The sequence below is a fragment of the Poecilia formosa genome, unplaced genomic scaffold (assembly GCF_000485575.1).
Source record: "Poecilia formosa unplaced genomic scaffold, Poecilia_formosa-5.1.2 Scaffold52, whole genome shotgun sequence".
Classification (NCBI taxonomy): Eukaryota; Metazoa; Chordata; class Actinopteri; order Cyprinodontiformes; family Poeciliidae; genus Poecilia; species Poecilia formosa.
In genome coordinates, this window is record NW_006799991.1 from 1,762,026 (window position 1) to 1,786,373 (window position 24,348).

At 40.8% G+C, this 24,348-nt stretch overlaps 1 protein-coding gene across 1 annotated transcript in view; it reads left to right on the forward strand.

Moving 5' to 3' along the window:
• Window positions 1-293: 293 nt before the first annotated feature.
• Window positions 294-24,348, forward strand: part of insrb (insulin receptor b) — an 81,173-nt gene continuing 57,118 nt past the window's right edge. The window contains exons 1-2 of the mRNA XM_007552728.2: window positions 294-1,631; window positions 23,151-23,699. Of these exons, the coding sequence (XP_007552790.1) occupies window positions 1,538-1,631; window positions 23,151-23,699 (643 nt within the window). The 5' untranslated portion in view covers window positions 294-1,537. The remainder of the gene's footprint in view (window positions 1,632-23,150; window positions 23,700-24,348) is intronic.

Genomic DNA, 24,348 nt, shown 5'->3' on the forward strand with positions numbered 1-24,348 from the left:
ACAGGACAAATGAGAAGTAATTGTTTTAAAATAGAATATAATAGATATATAATTTATTATTCCACAGTGAAGAAATTCAGGTGTCACACTAGTTAAAGGTAAAGTCACATGAAGGTAAAAAAACCGCATAAAAATAAAGAAAAGAGAGAAGAGACTGTTCACTACTGTTCACTAAAGGTACATTTACCAAAAACATTATTTCTTCTCTATTTACTTCTTCTCTAAAAATGGTTTTGAGACATTTCATTGCTATTAAGATAGACCTTCCAATCCTAAAATTGTGTGTTTGTTTGTATTAACATGTAACTACGCTCTAGTTTGTAGACGGTGTTATTCCGGTGACAGGGGTGCTCTTGTTGTGTTGTTTCCTGCCCACCTGGCGGACAGACAGTCGGTCCGGATCCAGGCTGTGCTGGAGGAGGAGGCGGAGGAAGAGAAGGCGGACTTGTCTCTCCGTGTTTTCCCGCAGACCGCGGCCCAGCTGAGGTGACTGGCAGGACTTGTTTACTGGTGGAGAGGCTCGCAGAAAGAGAGACGGAAACGGGGAACCTGAGGGAGAGCGAGCTCCAAACGCAACGGGAATCCAAGTTTTTCCACTTGCCCCCGTATTTTTGAGTCTTTTTACTCGGATTTACCTCCTATTTTGTGGACTCTCTGACACGGGATACTCATTTAGTGTGTTTGTGCGCTTTTTAAAATTATCTCCAACTCTACCGCCGACGCCGAAACCTCGTTTGTTTTGAATTAGCCAGCTAACGTTAGCTACCCCCCCTCCATCGTTGAGAGGGGAAAAAAAAAACATCGGAGCGGCGTGGTGGAGACTTTTCTCACTTCACAGGGCTAAACAAGGACATTTTTCTGTCTTGTTTTTCTCCACCTCAGTCTTCAAGGTTTCTGATTAAAAAGGTGACTCGTCTGCTCCGTTTCCCCCCAGTTTGGTGTTTTTTTATGGGTGTTATTCGTTTGCGGCGCGGTGGTCAGCGGGGGTGAAGGAGTTCAGAGGAAGGTCGTAGTGTTGGGGAGAGAGAGAGAGTGAGAGAGAGAGAGAAGGGGAAAACTGCACGTTTTTTCTGCTGGGAGTTTCCTGGGATGTACCTCCATTGGTCTTAAAACTGGAGAAGACGAGAAGGAAGAAGCTGCAGCGGTGATCCTGAAGACTTTTAATTTCAGCTGGAAAATACTCCCTGTTATCTCAGTGGAAGATACACACGACAGTGGACCTAATTAGGGCACCTCCAAACTAAGGGATCATTTAAAAATTTCCTGTATTTATTGGAGCATCAACATCAAACAGATGAACGGGGACTGTCGCCTTCACTTATGGAAAATGATTTTCACTCGCACATGTCTTACCAGAACCCAAGATCACATAATTTAGTTGTCTCTTTACGCATATATACCAGGGCGCACATCAAAAACTTGCCTGAGGAGGAAAAATAACTTGATATTTGCTCTAATATAAACATTCCCCCCCTCCTCCGAGGATTGGAGTTTCATAAACACCATCAGAGGGAGAGAGAGCACAACTTCAATCAAAATGAGGTGGTTGACGCTGAAACTGCGAGCACAATTGGTGTTTTTCATCCTCTGTACCTGTGTTATATGCCAGTGTGGGCTAATAAACGGTGAAAGTAAGTATAATAATAATTATTATTACTAATATAATTCAAAGCTATGTCGCAGGTGTCATTGTGAATTGTTTTTTTTTGTAAACACACAAATGTTTAAAACCTTGCTTTGTTTTTCAGAGAAACCTAACGGTGTGAATATTCAGAGATAAATTTAACATAACCCCTTTTAGTACCACTGAATAAATTATTTTGTTTTTCTTTTCTTGTCACGAGACCCTCGCCTACGGTTTCGCGCATGCCCAGACTCTTCGCACGTCTCTAATTGTTGCAGCTCGTTCATTTCAACTGCTGCGGCTGCGTAATAATAATTGATAATCTCCCGTTATGCTGTGGAGGATTGTTATGCGAACACCCCCTCACCCCCAGCCGCCCGGGTTTGTTTTCGGCGGCCTGAGCTCGTAGCTCCGACCCCAGGGTCGGATTAGTCGCTGCTGCTGGACCAGGGTGGTCTGCGGCAGCGAGCCCAAACTGGGAACGGCAGGATTGATTAGTAGCCCCGTGAGCAGCAGCGAGGCCTCTCATGGCGACGACGCTAGACATCGTTGGATAGGGCAGGACATTGTGCCATACACTCAAAACGACACTCCTTTATATTTGTTTGATATAGGACCTATTATTCTTTACTCTGAATTGAAACTAAATATGCTTAAAATGTGTATAAACTTCCCAAATTATTTATACCTCTGGCAGATTTTAGTTTTGAAATATTTTCATTCAGCTAATGATTGCTGCTGGTGATAGAACAGTGTAACAATGTCTGTTTATATGCCGTTTTATTACAAATTCTGTATTGAAAATTGTATTTATACCTTCCTCTATTTTCAGTGGAAAAAGCCAACTTTACATGTTCCCACTGGCATTTTGATTGGCTGTCCTTGGTGATAACTTCCAAGTTTTTGAGTTCGGAAAGCCTCCTTGTCATCACCCTAATCTTTAGCTCAACTATAGCAGATTCTGTCAGATTCAAGCGGGGACTCTGTCTAAATCGCTCCATAATGCCAATATTACTTCCAGTTAGAAGAATCACATTGGTAAAATGAAACTGAACTTTCATCCTTTTCAGTTTTGATATCACACATCTGTCATTCTCTGTTGCAGAAATAGACTGCAACAGGATAAACTTCAGAAAATAATGGTCAATTTGACAAGATGTTTAGTCACACAACAAAACATTTTTAAAGTTTGAAGCACTTGTGTTGTGCACATAAATCAGAACACAGGAACAGAGTTTAATTTCTATTTGCAAAATAATAAACTAATCATTAATTCACTTGCAGTGAAAAGAAAATTCATTGTTTTGCATCAGGAGTGTGCGATAATAAGTCTTATACATTTTGACCAGCTGGTTGTGTTTTCTGTCTCCGATTTCTGCAGGTTTTGTAGATTTGTAGTAACCGAGATGATGAAGCTCATGGGAGTGATGATGAAAGTCAAGGATGATAAAAATGATATTTTGGTAATGTCATCATCAACCTTTGAGCATTCCTGTCTAAAATTTTATCGGTGGCTGAAAGGATTTTTATTCTAGGTCGCCGAAATGTTCATTTTGATCAACTAAAAATGAAACTGCATTTAAAGGGCCTTTGCATTTTATGCCAAATGAGCTTTCCATAGAGCCACACACATGCGGCTTTGCTGCAGCTTGAATGTAAACAAATTATCCACAGACACTAAGAAGTCTCTTCATAGGTGGTGGATTAACCCTCGCTGCTCTTTACCTCCACATCATGGTGCAGTAAAGGCTTCTTCCTCTCTGGAGGACGTCTCTGCTGCGTGTTGTTGTTTTTTTATTAATGAGCCGAGGTTTTACAGAAATGATCTAACAGAGCACAAATTAAACAGCCCTGTTAAGCGTCAGCGACTGAGTGAGATAATAGTCCCATTTCAGATTGCTTAATGACCTTGTTTTAGAAAATTCAGGGTGAAAATTTTCAGCTGCTCAGATCTAACACAGGAATCAGAAATATGAGTTATTGCCACATGAGGAAACTAATTTTTTTTTTTCCCTTCACTTTTGTGACATAATGTATAATCACATGAAAGTGATCCCCTTCGGGTTTTTGTGTGTGTAAATTTAAAGTTAAGTTGTTCAGACTGAATTTTTGAGTGTTTGGAGATTAATAAACATTTTCATTGTTTGTCAGGGGTTTAACCTTTGCCCTACATTATGTCTCCTTGGGAGATTTGCTTTTAGTGTTGTCGGACGATGTGTTGCACAAGTCTGCAAAGTGTCTCAGAACATGAGCTCATAGCAGAGCAGTGAGCAGGCAAATCACCTTAAAGAAGCTGCTCATTATGAACCAGTTGCCTCTCCTTGTCCTTAGTGTTGCAGCGGCAGGACTTGGTTGTGTTCCAGTAGAGTGGCTCTCAGTGGTTTGAGAGGAAGTGATCTGACTACTATTCACAGGTCATGTCTGCAGACAGAATGGAGGCCAGTGAAGGGGGTGTCTCAGACACACAGCTCTTTCCTTTTTGCTGTTTTTCTTTTTTCTTCCTCCCTCCTGCTCGGCGTCTCTCAGAGAGTGGGGTATATCTCATTGGCTGTTCATGAGTACTCTGGGAAGTGCCCATATTTGGATCTCAAGATGTTTGCAGCAAACGTGGGGGTGGGGACAACAAGCAAAATACCTAAAATATTTCATTCTGAATCCACATGCAGGGCAGCGGTCATGATGTGCCGACTGCACTTCCAGAAGGCCTCATAAGAAACGCTCCTTGTCACGGCTTCTTGATGAGCGTGCACAAGCTATCGAAGTCATACTTATCAGTGAGATGTTTTCTGAAGCAACTGCTGAATTGTCTATTAGTCTAACTTCTGAAAAACAAGTTGTGCAACTGGAAGTCTCCCCCCCCCCCGCCCTCTTTTTGCTCCTTAAAGGCCTGTGAGCTCAGGTATTTCAGGAGTGCATATGCATAGGTACATGCTTTCCATACATTCTTGTCCATTATTCCTACACTGTGAATAAAATGTCTAGAGCAGCTTGTTTTATTCAAGAGAAGTGGCGCAAATCAAAAGACCCGGACTCTAAGAGCTGCCCTCCGTTTGTGTTTGTCTGTAGCCTGTTTGGATTCACAGGCACTCTTCACTGAAGTGCACATTGGCATTTTCCGACAATGCTGTGCATGTTGTGGAATGCCTTTGAAGTGGCCCACCATGTAGGTGTGTGTGTGTGTGTGTTGCTTCGCACCCTGGCCTCTGTGTGCTTTCTGCAGGATCTCATCTCTCAGCTTCTGACTGTCGCATTTCTGCACAGTGCAAGTTTTGTGTGTATCCAGATGAGGGGGCCATGCATGAGAACAATGTGTATAAGGCATTTGAGTTCAAGAGTGGGCACCCCAAGTGGGCCCTATGGAACCCACCATAGATCCAGTTCATCAGACAGAGAAATAGTTTTAGAAGAGGACGACGGTGGTAACTGAGGTGAAGAATGTCACGATGCGAAGCAAAGCTGCTTGTACTCCGCTAAACCCATTGATTTATTTAAGAGCATCTCAAAAAGAATGGGTGATAACTCTCTGAAAGCCACGAACCAGATAGATCTTAGGACAAAGATGTGATATTTACAGTCTGCCTATGAATTAAGTGTTTTTTATGGGACAAAGTGAAATTCTGTCATAAGCTGCAGCCAGGTGAATGAATTGACCTAGAATTATATCTACAATAATATTTGTAGATCTGTCTCGATAACCAATTTTGCTTGACGATAAATTGTCCCAGTGGTTATTGCGATAAAAAATAATATTGTTGTTTTGAGACTATTTTCAAGAATTATGTTGATAATAGTATAATCATGCAAATTTGCCCTCTCAAAGACCAATAAACTTTGATTTAGCAAAGAAGACTGAAATATATTTTATACATCCAAAATAAAACACAACAACCAAACACACACACACAACCAAAACCGTAAATAAAATGGATTATGAGTTTTCTGTAAATTGCCCTTCAAAATGATTGACCATCAGAATGGAAATGATCAAGCTCGTTTTAATTGATCATTTAATTAATTGATTAATTGCTTATTGCGACAACCTTAAATATTCATATTCATCTCTGGTAATAAGAAGAATAAAATAAATTGTAGAGATCCACCAGATAGCCAGCCACAGATTGTAATTTGTGAAGCTTCTCTTGATTGACTCCATTTGGTAAAAATTCTTGGTGAAATACTGTAAAATCAGATGATTTCCCATTTCAGTGACTCTCAACCTTTTGAATACATTTGAAATAATAGCATAAAAGAGGTCAGGTATGACAATTAAAAACACTTTAATTGGACTATGTGCTGCTTTTACACATTTAGATTTATTACTTTGTGTTTCTTCACTATAAAAACAGGATTAATATAGTCACAAGAAGTGCGAACCTGTAGCTGCTGAAACCTTTAGCCCATGAACTACTGGCCAATTAGAGACTATAAGACTCATAGAAAGTCCAAAAATAATTTTTCTCAGCAGGTATTTTTAGATAGGTTTTAGATAAGTGTGTCCAATTGATTTGAATATAAACCACATTGCAGACATACATCTCAGTATTTTTTTCCCTCTATCATTGAAATGATGATAGAGAAACGATGGTTTACTCAAAGTATTACCTGATGATGATCCTGAGGCTTCATAAATGAGGCTCCATATTGGGATAGAAGCCTCCTCCTTCGCCATATTGTTTGATAAGTCAAACGCTGAAGCTTCTCCACTTTGACACAAGATGTCAGAGAAATGCATTTCCACCAGCTTTATCTGCTGGATATACAGTCTGAGTTAAACATTACACATCATATCTTCTACTGTAAGACTGGGAAGGTTGTTCAACTGCAGTTAAATGAGCTACAAAAGCTTATCTTAGAACTTCTCCTGTTCACTTAATGACAAGCGAAATGTAAGAATTTTAAATAACAGTCAAGCAGCTTCTGCAAAAGCACAAGCGGTCGGCGACGGTGATGTTTTTGGGTGTAAAGCGTGAAATGTAGCCATCGTTGTTCTCCGGCCTGGAACACAGTCCTGCGACGGACTGAAATAGATTCGCAGTGATGGTTATTTCTCTTTCCTGCGATGTCGTCTCCTTCGACTCTCATTCTTCGATAGAGGAGTGAGACTGTTTATCTAAAACTCTGCTCACTGCACAGAAATGTGCTGGAGTGAGGAGGGGGATGGATGGGGAGTGGGAGACACAAAGAAACACAGACTGTGCTGTTACGCCATGCTGCAACAATCTGATTTAACAGTTTGCGTCTGGCTTATTTAAACCAGGCATCAGTTTTGTTTTGTGCAGTTTTTATACGAGCACCTTTGCTCTTGATAATGTAGGTAAAAGTCATAGAGTAAAACAAATGTTTCATCTAGGAATGGGTCTGTGCATTTTAGTTTAACCTTTACTAAAAAAAAAAAAACAGCCTTGTGGAAAAAAAAAACAATTCCCCCCAATAAATCTGTAATAAGATCTAATTTCTTTGGTTTAAAGGAGAAAAATACATTTCTACTTCTAAAATTATGACTTACTTTTTATATGTGTAACAGTTTTAGTAGTTTGTGATTTATAGAGTAGAAGAAAACACACCTAGCATCTGCTAAACGTAGCATTTAAAATGTTCAGTTGCAGGACGGTGGATTTATAACATTTTAATTAAAATGTCAACTTTAAACAATTATAAAAGCAATGCAGAAAAGTTTATATAGAATCATTTTGACCAGATTCTGCTTATTCTGGGAAGATGAACTAACTCACAGTGGGATATAATCTAATGAGTCCATGGTTTTCATGATGAACTGCAGGACGTTTTCCAGCCTATAGCACAGATTTTCATATTGAAACAGGAACAGAGAGACAGTATCGGTCGCTGCGACTGCGAATCAGTTTTGGTGTCGAGACTCGCTGAGGTGACGCTCTGGTCTCCTACATGCAGGGTTTTATTTAGACGCCTTTCTGGTGTGGAAGAAACATTAGCTTCATTAGAAACATGGAACTCAGATGAACATGAATAAAAAGCAATTTCACCTTTGGCAGAAATGAAATCAGATCTGAAAGATCTCTACTCTTGGTTCTTGGTTCATTTTAAATGTAAAATGTTTCCAAAACAAGTTTTAATGTTCAGGATTGTCTAGGACTTAAAGTATGATGGGAAATGTTAAAGCTTAACTATTCACCAGCAACCAGCTGATTTTTAAATTAGTATCAAGAAAAGGAAGTAATTCGACCATGCGGGATGTGTGTGTGTGTGTTTTTTGTTTTGTTTTGTTTTTTTTATATCAGGGCTTCTTGATTTTTATGTAGATATGTCCTAATAAGTACAACAGGGTTCCTACCCCATCTGTTTTCCAAATCTAGCAAGTATGGAAAAAAGAGAATATGGAAAAAATATTTAGATTTGCAAATCTAAATATTTGCCTAAAAGTCCTTTTTGTCGTCTTTCTTTCTTTTCCTGCTGTCTTTCTTTTTTTTGAGTCTTTTTTCCTTTTTTATTTATTTTTATTCCTTTTGTTCCATTTTTTTTTCAGTTTTTCCTACCTTCCTTGTCCCCTTTCATCCTTCCTTTGTTTCCTCCCTCATGTCTTCTTTGTTTCTGTTCTTTGACGTGTATCTAAATTTATGGTGAACTTCAGGGTTTTATTTTCTTAAATGTTTGTAAAGGATAAAAACTGTTTCCCATTTCTACATGAGAAAAGCGAAAGAGCCCTGATCCTATGGTTCTTAAATAGTGTTTGTAGATCTTTTCCGAATTAATGAAGACGTTTGTCCCTCGTGGGACTCTTTGAGTGCAGACTCTGGTGGTCGAAGCTTGTGAAAACTCTGCAGGAATTTGAGGCTGTCTCTTTGAGAAGTCAACATGTCCGTCTTTGTCTGAAACTGATCCATAACCCTTCCCTCTCGGGGTCGTCTTTCTGACTGCGCCCGGCCTTGTTCATGCAAGCACACGCGTACGTAAGGTCTCATCTTAAAAGAAAGCCTGTTATTCACTAAAACACGTCAACGCTTGTTAATTTCAAGCAAATAATATTAGATTTACTAAATCATTTTTTACATAGCAAAGATGATCGACTGTCTTCATCTTGCTGCTTCCCCTGCTGAGTCAAATTCAGAGGATTTCCACATTTTTAACATACCGGCTCTTGCGCTGCGCTGTGCAAAGGACAGATGCCTTCTTTGTATCCGTATCATGTGTTGGAGTGTGAGAGGGCAGCGGGTGCATGTGTGGTGTACAGTGGGCTCGAGAGGCCGTCCGGCTAAACCTGATGGGTTACATTTATTTTAGGGACAGTCATATGACTGAGAAGTGGCCATTTGACACAGTGCCCAGTGAGGCTCTCTGCAGTTAATTACCTGCACACAAACAGAGTCGTAATTCTTGTCGTCTGTCCTAAGGAGGCACGGATTCAGCTACGATAAAAAAACAAACAAACAAACAAACAAATAAATAAATAATGCTTACAGTTATTAAACGACATGAAATCCACCTCCGGTTGAAAAATAAATACGTTCTCACTAATAGCCGCGTTTCTGCTGAATGGCTATTTTTAGAGGGACGTTATTACTTTTGATTCAAAAACAGAAAAACGTAATTTAATCCAACTCTGCTCATATAGCAGAACATTGATTATTAAAGTTATGATAATGTTATGTGTGACGTTGGTTCGATTGATAGTCTTAAAGATTTCTTTGCAGAGTAACATGAAGTTCAAAAGCTGGTATTCTAACTATCAGACATGCAGTTTGCAACTCAAACTGTAGTTTTAAAAACATTTTTTATTCATAAGAGTGATAGAAGGATATCCACACCATGGCTCCATTTTTCCAGCCAGAAACATCTAAAAGAAAGAAGAAAAAAAATCTTGATTTTAAACCCTTGAAAGTAATATAACTTTAATTGTTTTGATGCCATTATTTTTCATGTCTTATACTCCAGAGAAACAAAAAATATATAAAAATACTGACAGTAGTTAGTATTTTTATATATTTTTAGTTATACTAACTAACAATAGTTAGTATATTTTATGTGCTAACTAATGGGGGAGCAAAGGCTATTAAAATAAACAGCACACTTTTAATTATTTAAAAAAAAAAATAGACCTGCTAGAGAAAACATGGAAATTACTTCTTAAATCTCAGTTGAAATGTACTCTGAAATAGGGTTAGTCTTTGAAATTTGATTGAAGTTGTAGTGAATTAGAGTTCCAAATGTATTTATTTACTTTCCTTACTAAATATTACATGTGTTTCCTAGAATGTGCTTCAGTGTTTGTTATGGTTCACATTAACGCAGCTGTATGAGTTCAAGCTCAGGCATTATGGGACATCTGCAGTAGTGTTTGGGTAATTCTATGGAGTTGTTAAGTTTGAAACAAGATTCATCACCTTTTGGTAACATCAGTGACATTTTTATTATTATTTTTTTTGTCTCCTTGCTGAATATTACTGACAACTGTAATTTGCATGTGTAAAAGACACCAAAACAGGCTGCAGCCTAGGCGCCCTCGTCCTCCTGAATTTGGATCTAGAGAAGCACAGGAGCATATAAGTGATCTTTTTGCCTGAAAGTCACACAGGTCTGTTTTTCTTTTCGGATTTATTTAATGAAGCGATATTTAGCTGAGGTTTCTTTGCTTGCTCCAGAAGCTTCCTTGCTCCCTGCGCCCCTCCTTGGTCCACGCCTCACAAGTGTTTTCTTGTTTTTCTGTCCCTTCTATGCTGGAGCTCCAACTCTTTGTGTATCCTTCTCCCTCCCTCCGTGTGCCGTTGCGTTCAAGGGTAAACGAGTTCACTGTCAGCCGCTGCGATGTTTTCCTTTCACACAGCAGATGCGCACAGCCTGCAGACGCAGACTCGTCCTCCCCACACATACACGCACACACACACACACACGCGCGCGCACACACACACACACACACACACACACACACAGGTGCGCACCTGCTAATCTGGCCTTTATGGTGTGGGAAAACCTCCTTCGTTCAACATTTCCACTCCCTTCTCTCTCTCTCTTTCTCTCTCTCTCCTGCTTGTTTTTGTTTCATCCTGTCTTATTAGAGTCTAAGTGATGCTGAACATTTCCACCTGCACGTCCTGAACAACAGCCCCTGGTCACATGGCCTTCTCTGATTATGTTTGACAGGGCTCTCTGTTTTTGTCCTGATAGACCAGCCTGAGACGGATTACTATGGTGACAGGAGCTGTGCTGACAGTAGACTAACATCCCCTGTTTGACGACTCCTTGTTTCTACTGCCGAGATCGGTGTTTACTGTGAACAGATTCTAATCTGTCTTTAAATTTCTTCTTTTTGCCTCATTAGAATATTTGACTTTACAACCTTGATTCATGTTGGACCTTTACCAATCAGTCCTTTCACCCAGACTGCAGTCTGTTTGCTGTTGATTAGATTCAGATTTCAGTATGAGCCTAACTGTACTAGCAGAGCTCTGAGTTGTTGTTTTTACTGTCATCTGTTTTGATGCAATCAGTGAATCTCTCTCTGTCCTTCGTTAGTCTTCTCACCTCCAGCCAAGCAGCTCGCTTTCTGTTTTAAATCAAAACTCATTGGTGTCCAAACTTTGTGCAATGTGGCCCAAAATCATCAAGTTGATGCTACTTGGGAGTCGTGCTTCTTTTCCCCGTCAATTAGAGAAGCAAAACAATGTTGTTGCTGTCTTTTTATCTGCTTAAAAATAAAAAATAAATCAACATTTTACTGTAACAAAGTAGAAAACAGAAGATTTTTAGGTCAGGAAAAGGGTCTCAGACAAAAGGAAGGTGGCCCAGTTTACTATATAAAAGTGAAATCACAAAAAACATGTATAGTAAAATAAAAAAAATACTTTTTGTAACAGATATTTTCAGTTGAAGAAGAAATAAATTTGAACATGTCATCCTATAGAAATTACAAAAAGTGTCTTTTTCAGCTTTTCTGGAGAGTCAAATATGAACCGGTCTTGAACTGCAGTCAGGGGCCACCCAAAATCATCCCAAGGGGCAAGCATTGCTGAGCATTTTATTACCATGGTGAAACATGGAAGTAGAAGCATCGTGATGTGTGAGTGCTTTTTCTCTAAAGACAGAAGAGCTAGTCAGAGGCGTTTGGATGATCGATTGTTACCATTTAACATTCAAGTATGTGCACATTATTTTTCCAGTAAGGACAATTGTTTCTTTTTTTTAATATCTGCACCATGAAAGCCAGGACAGTTTGTCTGCATATACTCAAGTGCATTTGCTGGTTCAATCAATAACATAATTTAAGTTTTTTAACATTATGTGCTTTATAAGGAGCTTCCGTTCAAAGCTGCGTTACCTAAAGATGGTAGAAACAACAGGGCTTCCGGCCCTGATTTTGTGGCTGTAAAACTGATAATGTTTTATGAAAGCATTTGCCGGAAGTCGGTGTCTTTTGGTAAACAGCTGCTATATGTTCCAGTTCTGAAAATGATTAGCAGAGATCAAAGTCCCAGTGCTGGCATGGAAAAATAATTCGGACCGGAAGATTTGAAAAATTTAAGAGCTCAGTAGCGTGGTGGTCACGTGAGGTGTGTTAAAGATTAAAACGACGCTGAGCAATATTTCAAATAAACAGCATGGAAGGGTTGAACTTAATTTATTCCTCTGGTGATGGGATCTTTTGTTGCACACTTGTATGTTTTCCTAACTCATGTTAAATTCATAGTAATCGGTGTGATTTCACAAACATACAGTATTCAGCTTTGATAGATTTCAGCCATGCTGGGATGTGTAGTTGAGAAGAAAATGCTTTTGTCTTGTAATGGCACTCTTTAGTCCAGACAAATAAAGAATAATGCAGATGTTTTTTTCACAACCAGAACTCGTTGGAGCCTTTTGGCACCATCCTGAGTCTTGTTTTGTCATCAGTTCAGCTCCACATTTTCTCCAATTGATACCACCTTGTTGTGGTTTGGTTTCTGTATCAGGCTGTTGGGATTCTGCACCCTGCTCCTGACTGATACATCTGAACATGATATCTTTTTGATCCCTTTCATTCAAACCTCTTTACAAACTGTGGCTTCAGCTAAAGGTTGATCAGATACACCACATTGTAACTGAGGTTGGGTGTGGAACCAAAAGCGTCAATCAAAATGTGCTTACGTGAAGTATTAGTTTAAGGGCGGGGGCCCTTGAGATCCACTGTCAGGACCCCTGAAGGGCTCTCTATAGTTTTAGGAGTGAAAGAACAAATGTAATCTGTCTCTAATGTGTCTAATGAACAATTAGGTGGTACATTTGTTGACTGGGGAAAAAATAAAATAAAACCAGACAAATGGGTACAAATTAGAGTAAAGGGGCATGATGGTGAGACATTGTGAGAAAGGACGTGGACTTGACGCTCCTGCAGCTGTTTATGAGCCCACATCAAGTGTTCCCTAATTCTATTATAGTTAAATGGATCCCATATTGAATTATGCCTTGCTGTTAAATGGCAGCATAATAAATGAAAGTCATTTTACAATACCACTGTGGCCACAGACCTCCCACTCCAGGGACCTGACTGTCAGACGTTACACTGAGGAATTTTATTGGCCGGTCAACGTTTGCATGTAACATCATCCATCCAGACTTGTGGATATGTTATACGGTATTCCATTTTATTTCAAACGTGTTTGTCCGTGACTCATTGATTGATTGGAGCTCCATTGATCATCGCGCCACTTCCGCTTGTTGTCGATGTGGATGAAGTGAACGTGAACGATGCAGATTTCTTGGCCTGCCTGTGGGTTGGAGAATGAGTTGTTGAAGCTGGACCAGGCCCGGGCAGTGGAAAAGGTAAAGGGAGGGAGAGATGTGGAAAGAAGGAAGGAGAGAGGCAGAGTTGGTGTGTGTGTGTGTGGTTTTCCTACAGCAGCCAGTGAGAGCCGGTGGTCTCACGGTGCAGACAAACGGGCCATTAAACTGACCTGACCCTCGGCTCTCCATCCCCTCGACTTCCGTCATGCTGTTTGCTCCCGTGCTTCTTTACTTTCTCCTGTGAAATTCTACCTGAGCCCCTTCCCACCTCGTCCCCCCCGACCATCCTCCTTCCTCTTTCCTCCTCGATTTTCCATCCCTAGACGTCTCTTAATAGTTTTAATCTTTTCCACTTACACACACGGAGTTCTTCATGCAGAACGTACATGGAAAAATGTCAGCTTGAACGAAATAATTTCCACTTTACTCTGCGTCTGTTGGTTTTGGGTTCATTTGGCAGCCATATTTGGTAAAAATCTATAAGATTAGATATGCATGGGGCAATCGTCCTTACAAAGTGACACGGGGGAACCAAAAAAAAACTACATTGTGGAAAAGAAGTTAAGGATATCGAGTTACTCTCTTAGAGTACAGCTTGGCGAAGAAGAAGAAGGAAGAAGGGAACATGTACGGATGGACAGGAAGAAGCGGGCTGAGCAGAGCAGGCGCAGCTCATCCAGACTCGTGTGTAGCGCTGGTTTGTGGGTCAGAGCGTTGGTTGGAGCCGGTCCCTGCAGCTGCTGCTGTGTGGCGGCGAGTCAAGTGGGGTAATGGAGTCCCAGCCTCCTCGCTCTCAGGCCTCTACTCACCACACCGCGCTCCGCTCGCTAACGTGGAAAGATGAAAAGTAACATCACATGTCTTTGGGATTACTCACTCTGTGTCTGTGGTTGTGTCTGCTGTGCTGTTTAGCCTCAGAGCCGCCCGGCCTGCTGTTGATTACCTGCTGCTGTTTCCCAGCCACCACTCCCTGCACCCCACCTGCCCCCCAGCCTTGTTTTTAGCACCACCTGGTTTAGCTGTTGTCATAGGCGTGGCTTGAATTTTTCAGATTCTTCTTTCTACTTGGTGGGACTGATGTTTTTCCAGCTGTCCTTTAGGATATTTTGCTGCAGTCCTTTTGACTTTAATAGCTCATTAAAACAGAATTTAAGCCAACGAGGGGAGATAACTCAAACATGCATGGTAATAAAATGTGCACATTCAGTAAATATCTTTGCAGCTTTTGCTTAGATGTGTCTTTTTCAAAAGCCACATTTTTGCATCAGTTTTTGAAGAAGCTGAGTAGTGCAGAAAATCAGGATATGTTGAAACTACAGTAAGTGAGACAATGCTGCAAGTTGCTGGGTAAAACGGAAAATATGTCATTAAGGTCTTGATTCCAGGTTTGTTCCTCAACCAAACTTTGACGCATGATTTAATTTGTGCTGCAAGATTAGGAACAAAGTGGGATGTTTTATTTACCTACCTATGGTTATATCAAGGGAATTAGGTTTTCCTGTTGTTGATTGCTCTGAGCTCTGTTTAAAAAAGTAAAGATTAATCTATACTTTTCCTTGTTACTAGCTTACTGTCTGATTTCATGCTAGCAGCACATGTAGCGTTAGCCTTTAAGCTGTTGAATTGTTTTTTTTTTTCTAATGACGTTGAAGGTGAAAGTCAGTTGGCCCAAAATAACAGGAAATAATGTAAAGTTATCAAGGAATATTCTATAATTAAATAACATTTTAGTATTTGACTATTGTTTTTATTCTTGGAAGTAAAGAAAACTAAACTCGAACATGAAGATGTGATTTGAAATGAAATCTTTAACCCAGCGTTCCTCCGTCATGGCCGTGTTCAGCGCAGTGTTGGCATACCATGGTTTCCTGCCTCACTCTCTGTTTATAGCCACACTCTTAAACCCACCCAGCGGTCCGCAACGCAACATTCAGCACTTTTACTCCAAAACACTGTTGTTGTTTTCTTTAAAGTCTTGTTTCTCACTTCCTTGCACACCTGTCGTTCCTCCTCTCGTACCCCCTCACCGGCACCTTAAGGCCTTGAGTCCAAGGTCGAGCTCAGCTTGTCGGAGCTAGAATACGGTGAGTCATTGTTTTTATAAACATGCAGCAGTGACACAAGATCTTTCCTTTTCCCCTCGCCTCTTTTTCATCGCCCTCTTGTCTGTACTTGTGTCTCCCCTCTCCTTACCGTCTGCCCCCCTCCTGTCCCTCCATTGCGGTGCCAGAAGGTGGGGAGAGGGAGGCGAGCCAAAGTCACCAGAGCGATCTGATTTGGGTTCCTCTTCTTGCTCAGCGAGCCACCTGACGGCTCAGGCGGGCTTTGCGTGCTGCTCCTTCCTAGCTGCTCCAATCTGCCACCAGCTGGCCCTTTGCCACAGCTGTAACTGGACCCGGTGTTGTATAAAAATAGGCTGGGTCATCTTGGTTTGCCATGCTCCTCAATGGGAGACTGAGGCAATGGAGGAACAGGTGCTCCGGCCCACACGCTCCTCCCCTCCACCGCTATCTGATGTCTTCAGTCGCCTCGGTGATTGTGTCTTTATGTTGTTTTATAAATACTGTGGAAAAGTTGTAGACTTCTTTTCAGTCAGCTGGCTGTCATTGTGCAGCAACAGGTAGGGGAGGGGCAGTGTTACTTTGTGCTTTATACAGCTAGAGCAGTGGTGTCCAAACGTTTTGTCCTAGGGGCCAAAACCGGCAAATTTAAACTAGTGGGGTGCCACAAAATTCATTAAATTAAAAATGCCAAAATTTGTTTCCTCAAAATTTTTTGTCAAATCTTTTTTTTTTGTGGTCGATTGCTTTTCTTTTTTGGCCAAATTTTGACCGTTTTTCACTTGATGCAAAATCATTTCAAGGGTCACAGTTTCCCTCCTGCGCCAATGTTTGGAGACCCCTGAGGTAGAGAAAACCCCTGGTTTGAAGGACAGAGGACACGGCAATGTAGGAGCAGCATAATGGAACATTTTGAAACCAAAACTTCTCCAAGCGTCTCCATAATTTTCACCTACCATTCTGCTTTGAGCTTATTCATAACCAGAACACCCTTTCTGTGTCTCTTCCTGGCTCACGTCCTCGTCTCTCTTTGTTTTGGAGGTACATGCTGGCACTTGTTACTAAAAATGCCTCTCGTGCAGTTTCTCTGTGTTTTTTTTTTCTTTTCTTTTCCTTTTTTCTTCTCACTACAGAAACCAGAGATTGGCAGCGGGCGCACAGGCAGGCTGGCTTCACGTCTCAAGACTTTCCACATTCATATTAACAAATGCATTTTTCCACCAGAGCTCCACCTGGCACCGCAGCCGCACATCTTCCCTCTCAGCAACCGAACTGTTGACAAATCTATAATCAGCAGATCACCTCATCGGGGAGCGGGAGAGAGGAAACTTCTCACAGTCCATAGTTAGCCAGCACCTGGTCTCATGAAGGACAGGTTTGATTTCACGCTGAGCTAATGCGCAGCGGAGTCGAGCCGCTCTGCGCGCCGTAAAGGGCTCCCTCTCTCTCATGCCCCTTCCCGAGCCGCTACCGTAATGCGCTTCATCTCTGCCAGCCAGCTATCATTAGTTGACGCATATTAAATTCTCAGCAGGAAATACAACTCTAAAAATAAGAGAAGAATCTGTCTGAAACTGTAGCTACACTGTAACTGAGGCTGCAGCTGTGAAGGCTCATTGAACAGAGGAGATGGGTCAGCTGATGAGGAGATCACCTCACTTGCACCAGCTGTACCTTTTATCTATTTTTTTTTTTTTTAAGTTATTTATGTGCTGAAAAAAGAAATTGGAGTTATGCTGAGAGCAAATGTTGAAATGATTTTTAGAATCAGTTGATAAATTTCCTCTTGGCGTCTTAATTTGTATGAATCTAGATTAGTTTTACTTTATGGCTGAAACGAACCATTATTTTAGTTATCGATTAATCTGTTATTCTGACAGTAATAGATTAATCGTAGCAAAGAATCCATCTAAATCTAAAAAACAAAATAAAAATGCCTAACACCATCAAGCTCAACCTTTTCTGCTTGACTTAACATCGCTACAGTATAGGACGAATCTGTTGAAAATATTTTTTGGATGAACCGATTAGTAATTAGCGAAAGGTGACTTTTAGAAGTAGTAGGACATTTTATTTATGTATTTATATATTTTTTTTTTTATAGAATTTCAACTAAAACTGTGCCACTTGAGGAGTTCTGTGTAGAAAGTATTTACAAAGATTTTTCGTTTACCAGTAATCTTAAATGCAGAATGTAAATATTTTTGGCTGAATTACTGATCTAAGTGTGTTGATTTGCTAAATGTCCTTTTTTTCCACTCTGTTTGCTCCAATTAACAATTAATCAATTTAGTTGATGATCATTGCAATAATCGATCAATCAGCCCTGTTTTAGTTACTATCGGCTGAAGAGGGGGCAAGACCAGTGGACTTGTACTGTTTTAAAACAATTGCAAATCCCCCCCAAAATAATATATAATCTGCTTATAATTTATTTGAATAATTGTATATCTTAAAAATAACACTGAATAACTCCTTATTAGTTTTTTTTTTTTTTTTTTGCAATCACACTAGCACATGGTTTAAAGGCAGTGAAGCAGAAACTTAAGTCTTTAGAGAAGAAGCAAAATCAGAGGGTGAGAACATTTTGTTTCTTCATGTTCTGTTTGGATCGTGTCCACATCACCATGCCTTTCTGCAGAACGTGAGCCAGGAAATATTTGAACTTCAATACAATCTTGTTTTGTTTTTTTTTTTTTTTTGTTTTTTTACCTGCAGATTCAAATCTGGCGTGTTGCTGAATAGAGTAGAAGTGCTGGCATGTCTGAAGGCATTGTTGCAGGCGGCGTCCTGAGCTGTGCTCCTGGACGTCGTAGAAAGATGAAACAAATTTTACTCTTGCGCATATCGTGTCACTGGGAAGTTATCATATTTGGAACCCTTTTCTTCTGTTTTTTTTATTATTTTTTTTCTGACACCCCTGTACTCCTCCTCTTCCTCATTCCTGGTGCCAAATTAAGTGTCAAACAGAGAGAGAGAGAGAGAGAGAGAAGGCAGGCTGATGGCCCACTTTTCAAAAGGTCTACAGTGGGGTGCAGTAAGTTCCAGCCTGGGCCCAGCTATCCACGCCACCCACCCGGGCTCATTAGTGGCTGATTGGGTTGTTATTGTAATTAGGAGATCCTGTACATCCCGTGAGAACACCGAGCTTTCTGCTTCCGGGTGGTCCGGAGCGACAGGGTGGGCCACAGGGATCTCATTCACTGTCCACTCTACAACTGCATGTGGTTTTTCCATTTTGGGGACATTTTAAATTAAAACAGATTATATTTACAGTGTATGCTGAAGCAGCAGGTGGCTGTCTCTTTTTTTTTCATGCTGTGTATTCTGCTGTGTTTGTCACTTCTCTTATTATGCTTCCTCCATAATAACAAAGGTTTCTTTTATGTTCTAACTAAGTTCATATGTATCTGATGCACATGGCAGAGAGCAGTTCTTCCTGTGTTTTTTCTCTCTCTCCACCCATGCAGACTGTTGCATGTCTTGTCCCTGTGGTCCATAGCGACTCTCCATTCATGCATGTGATCACCAACCGCTCCGTAGGTTTGTTACGTCACACTGCGTTCCTGATTGGGCTTAGCGTACACTTTCTCCTCCTTCTCCTCTTTTTTTAAATTTCCCCCTTACGACCCCGTTCCCTCCTCGACCCACGTTTTCCCCTTGTCTTCTGCCGTTTGTCCTGTGCTTTAGACTGCCAGACTAGAGAGAGCAGAGAGGGAGGAGATTGTTCATTATTTTAAAGACAGAGGGGCTCCTGCCCCCTCCCCCTTATCTCGGCTCTTTCACATCTACCCTCTGATGACCAACCCCCCCCCCCCCCCTTTTTTTTTTTTTTTTTTGCTCCTGTCAGTCAAGAAGACTCCATTTTACATTTTCACTGAGCTCAGTCTGCTTCCCCTCACTAACGCCAACCTGTCCTCCACAAAAGACGTCATCCGTAAAAGGTTATGTTTGTGTCCGCTTGGTGCGTCTTGAGGGGGCCCCTCTCTCGCCATGGCCCCGCTGGCTGTTGCGTAACCACTTTTTTGTTTTGTTGTCGTGTTTCACAATGGGCGTCCAGTTAGCGCCGGCAGCTGACAGTGAGTAGGAGGCCTGCGGCCCTGTTTGATGTGTCCAGCAGATAAGGCAGGCAGGGTAGAAAAAGGTGTAAGGTTGCTGTTATCACCGGTAATAACGGCAGCTGCCACGCAGAGGAAGTGTGTTTTTGTGTTTTGGTGCCTGATACGGTTAGTATCCAATAAAGGAAGAGGAAGGCGTGGCCGAGGCAAGCCGCTGGTGCTGATTAAGATGTTATGAGATGCTTATCGGGAGAAATGGATGATTTGGCTTTTCCCTGCTAGCTGCTGAGGGAGGATTTAAATAAATCTGTTGAACGTAACCCTGTTGTGTGCTTTCCAACTTTGTCAAATTGATAGCGACTGAAAGAAATGACAGTGATGCTCCGGATGGTTCATGCCAGCACTTGTAAAAAGATTTGATTGGGTTTTACTAATCGTGGCTTTTTCTGGCAGATGCTGATTTCCTTTGAGGTCTGACCTGCAGGACTCACACACAGTCTCAAAAAGTCTTGACTTTTCTTAGATCATTTTCCAGAGTAGGATAAGTCAGAAAAAATGAGTGTTGAAAAAATGTTTCAGTTTACAGATTCGATTGACAAAAGATTCAGAATTTGTAAAAATGCAGTAAACTTCTGTTACTTATGTTTTATCCTTGATTCTTGCATTCAGTTTAGGTTTTTGGAGTAACTTTGTGGCCCGTAACCGATTGCACCTCAAATTGGTAACCTGGGTTTTATAATCACTCCAAACAAAGCTCTGACACATCATTTCTTGTACTTTTAGATGAAGATAATCCAGTCCAGATTGTGGCTGGTCTAATTATAGATTTTAGAGATCTAATTATTTTTTGAGAGACCAACAGAAGTAGGAGTTATACGTGTTGATGTGTTTAATGAATACGGGGGGAAACAAAGTCTTTCTGATAATTAATTCCAGCCAACCATAGGAAAACTTATTTTAATTAGTGATTGTTTTGTGGCTCTTCTGCATCGAATGTTAACACTTATGATCTTTGAAATGTATCCAAGTTTGTCGAGCTGTTGCCAGCTGGGTACTTAAAAACGTTGCCTCTGATTAAATGTTATTTTAGGGCTGCGCAATAGGTTGCATTTCATCCAGTGTTTGAAATTTATTACAGCAGCAGTATTTTGTATTTCCCATGCCATACATTTTTAAACCTTTCTTACCACCAGCAGATGTAGCCCTGGTTGTGTCATCAGGCACAGTGTTGTTAAAATGTAGTAAACTCTATTCTAACCTTTATGAAGTTTTGATTTTTTTTTTTCCTGTCTACGCAGAGCGCTGACTGACCCTACTTGCCAACACGTAGTTGTAGTAAAGATTGTTGGGATTACTGGCTTCTTGCCACCGCAGGAAGTAATTAAAGTCTTTCATTGACCCTTTTTTCTGGTTCGAATTTTGTACCTGGATTGTTGTGCATGTCTGGCAAATCATTTACAGAATGAGGAAGAGAAAAGCTGACTTCAACCTGGAGCTGATCAATGGCAATAACAGCTCTGCTGGAACACGCACACTTTCTCAGTCTGGCATTTTATCAATTTCTTTGACTAATTTTTGACACTTGTCACGTGCCTCACCGAGAGCCTAGAAGCGACTTGCGTCCTCCGGATGTTCATCGACTGTAAAGTCGCACACCGACTTTGTTGGACTGATTTGTACGAATGGCTTTGGTTGCAGGAGTCACTGTGAAGGATAATTTTCACACAGGGTGGCAAGAGAAAGCAAAAGCATTTTTAAAACGACTCGAAGAAGAACAATACCTGAATGTGTTTCTACTCCGTTTATGCCGTTATTCTCACCAAACAGAAATTGTATTCCTGCACTATATATTAATACGTTTCCAGTGAGATGAAAATCAACACATGGTGAACAATTAAGTTAGATAAGGTGATCTAAGTTGATGAGGTAACTGCGATTTTGGGTGCTAACCAGGGTAGAGCTTGATACCGTCGTTCTTTTAGCTCTGAAAGGCGCCACCGCTGTTTGAAACAGTTATTGCATTCTTGGAAAACAAATGTAAATCATCTTTCTGAAAATTTGGTGCGTCGGAGAGGTTAAGTTATTTAGTTCATTTCATGAACGTATAATATTTTTATTATTGTTTCTAATGGAACTTCACAGCAATTATGCCGTTGTGTGTGGAGAGAAAAGTTTGAACAACGGTAAATCCAAGGAACAATAACCGAAAGTGTTAATAGCCAAGATTTGTTAAAAGAAAACTCCATTTCATTGCAGTAGTATGATGTCGCCATGGAACGTTCGGTCCTTTAAACTGTGAACTTTAGTTTTCAAACTCTCTTACCACTCTCACTGTCTGTGGTGGTGAAATAAGCTGCGTTCCCTGTCCAGCCTTTTTTCCACAGCTTCAGTTATTTTAAACTTCCTAATTATTGCTCTCACTGTAGATAGGGAGTGAGTTTAAGTTCAGCAGTAAGGGTCTGACAGTAGACAATAACATGTTAAACTCACGGTACGCTTCAATCAAGAGGTAAAGATAATTTAAAACAGGTTTTCACTTTTCTCGCCAGTAAAATTGTATTTTCACATTTCTAAAACTAGTTAAAATGTATTATTATGTGCAAGACATTAGAAGAACAAAAATATTCAGATTATAATTGTGAAATAAAAGGTTGATTTACTTAAAGAATTTCACCCATTTTTACCAAGGCTGCCAATAGATGTGAAGGTTTGCTGTATGCCAGTAATATTGTTTGACCTGCATCCGATTTAGAAGACAGAAGAATTTTTTAATTTTGTATTTATGGTTTCGTAGCTTTTTATTAGATATTGACCATAAAGTAACTGCTGAAGAAACGGGAGAGTTTTGAAAGAAGAGAAAAAAGAATAGCAGGAAAACTAAATATTTGATATTTGATTTCTTTCTCATCTCATCCAAACTTTTCACTTTTCTTCCACACAATCTTGACAGATAAACATCAGCTTCTTTAGCTTTCAAGGAATTTTCCCCAACCAACACATTTTTCCTTGATTGCTCTAACATATCCCAGCAATGTGTGTGTTGTATTTTGCAAAATAAGTAACCTTGGTTTTTTTAATCTGTCTGTAAGTGACTGGCTGTTCTTTAAGTCTCCTCATATGTAATGCATTTGAGTGTCTGGCTCATGCATTTGATGTTCATGAGCGTGCGTGCGTGTGTGTGTGTGTGTGTGTGTGTGCGTGCGTGTGTGTGTGTGTGCGTGTTCCAGCGTACAGCGACTAGAGATTATGAATGAGCTGGGATAAGCACTTTGCTTCAAGGCTTCATTTCTGTTAACTCATTCATGTCTGCTTCATTCATATCAGAGAGGGCATTATAGTCACTAACTCTCTGCAGAAAGAAGACTATTGGTTGGTTAGGAGAGATGAAGATGGCCAATCAAATGGCTTCCCTTCTCTTAAAGCAAATCAGAACAAAATGGCAACAAAATACTCCAGTTGTTGCATTTTAAATTTAGGTTGTAGTTGTTTGACAGGACCTGTATTTAAAGCCTAACCAGGTCTGTGATTTATGAGTTACGATAAAAAGAAGTGGTAGAATCCCTGAATAAATTATAGATAAAAATGAGATCAATTCTGAGTTGGTTACGATTACATAAATTGTTACACGGTTGACATCTTCTTACTTTTTTTTTTTTTTTTGCTTTTCTCCCCATTCAGTTTGTCAGAGCAAGAACATCAGGAACAATGTAACCAACCTCCGGTCACTGGAGAACTGCACCATCATCGAGGGCCACCTGAAGATCCTGCTCATGTTTGGGGCCAAGTCCGCCGACTTCCAGGGCCTCAGCTTCCCAAAGCTGCGAGTGGTCACCGACTACGTCCTCCTGTTCAGGGTCTACGGCCTGGAGACCCTCAGCGACCTCTTCCCAAACCTGACGGTGATCCGTGGCAACAACCTGTTCTTCAACTACGCCCTGGTGATTTACGAAATGCTGCAGCTGAAGGAGGTGGGCCTGCACAGCCTCATGAATATCACCCGGGGCGCCGTGAGGATAGAGAAGAACCCAGACCTGTGCTACCTGGCCACCCTGGACTGGTCCATGATCCTGGACTCGGTGGAGGACAACTTCATCGTGGCCAATAAGAACGAGCGGGAGTGTGGAGACGTGTGTCCCGGCACGGCACAGGGCCAGACCCTCTGCACCCAGACCACCATCAACGGCCACTTCAGGGGCAGATGCTGGTCGCAGACCTATTGTCAGACAAGTAAGTGCCAGTCTTCTTTTTTCCCCCTCCTTCATCTGCTCTGTCACCACTTCTGGTACGTCTCTTTTGAACCAGTCTAATAGAAAGGTCGCGAAAAATGGGATGAAACACTCAAACTTAGCAGGTCTGTTTCATGCCAATATCATGTTGTTTATGGTGACATGTTTAGAAACAGTCACTGTAGAAAATATGCTCAGAAGTCGACTGGTGTTTTCATCCCTAACGATGCGTTTAATGACGTCCGTAATGTGGAAGGCAGGAGTTATGGACACGCCGTGCCTTCCTATTAGCATTCATTGACAGGCTCTGTGTGGGCTGAATGAGCTGTAATTAAAGGCTGGTAGGTAAAAAGAGTCAAATGCATTGTTGAGTTGGGGAATTACAGCAAAATGAAAGGCTAGAATGAGAGACGAGGCACGGGGAAAGAGGTGTCAAAACCTACGTGGATTTGTCAGCTGTATTCTGTTTGTGTGAAAATATATGTTTGGTCAGTGCTGGATCTCCTCTGGAAGTTTATTGTCTGACATTTGGCAAAGGATGAAGTTAAATGTCATCTTTTTCTTGGAGATTACAGCTTGGCTCTTTTTTTTTTAGGATGTCTGTTTCTCAGTCAAAGAGGTTAAAAATGACAAGATTGGCCACATTTACA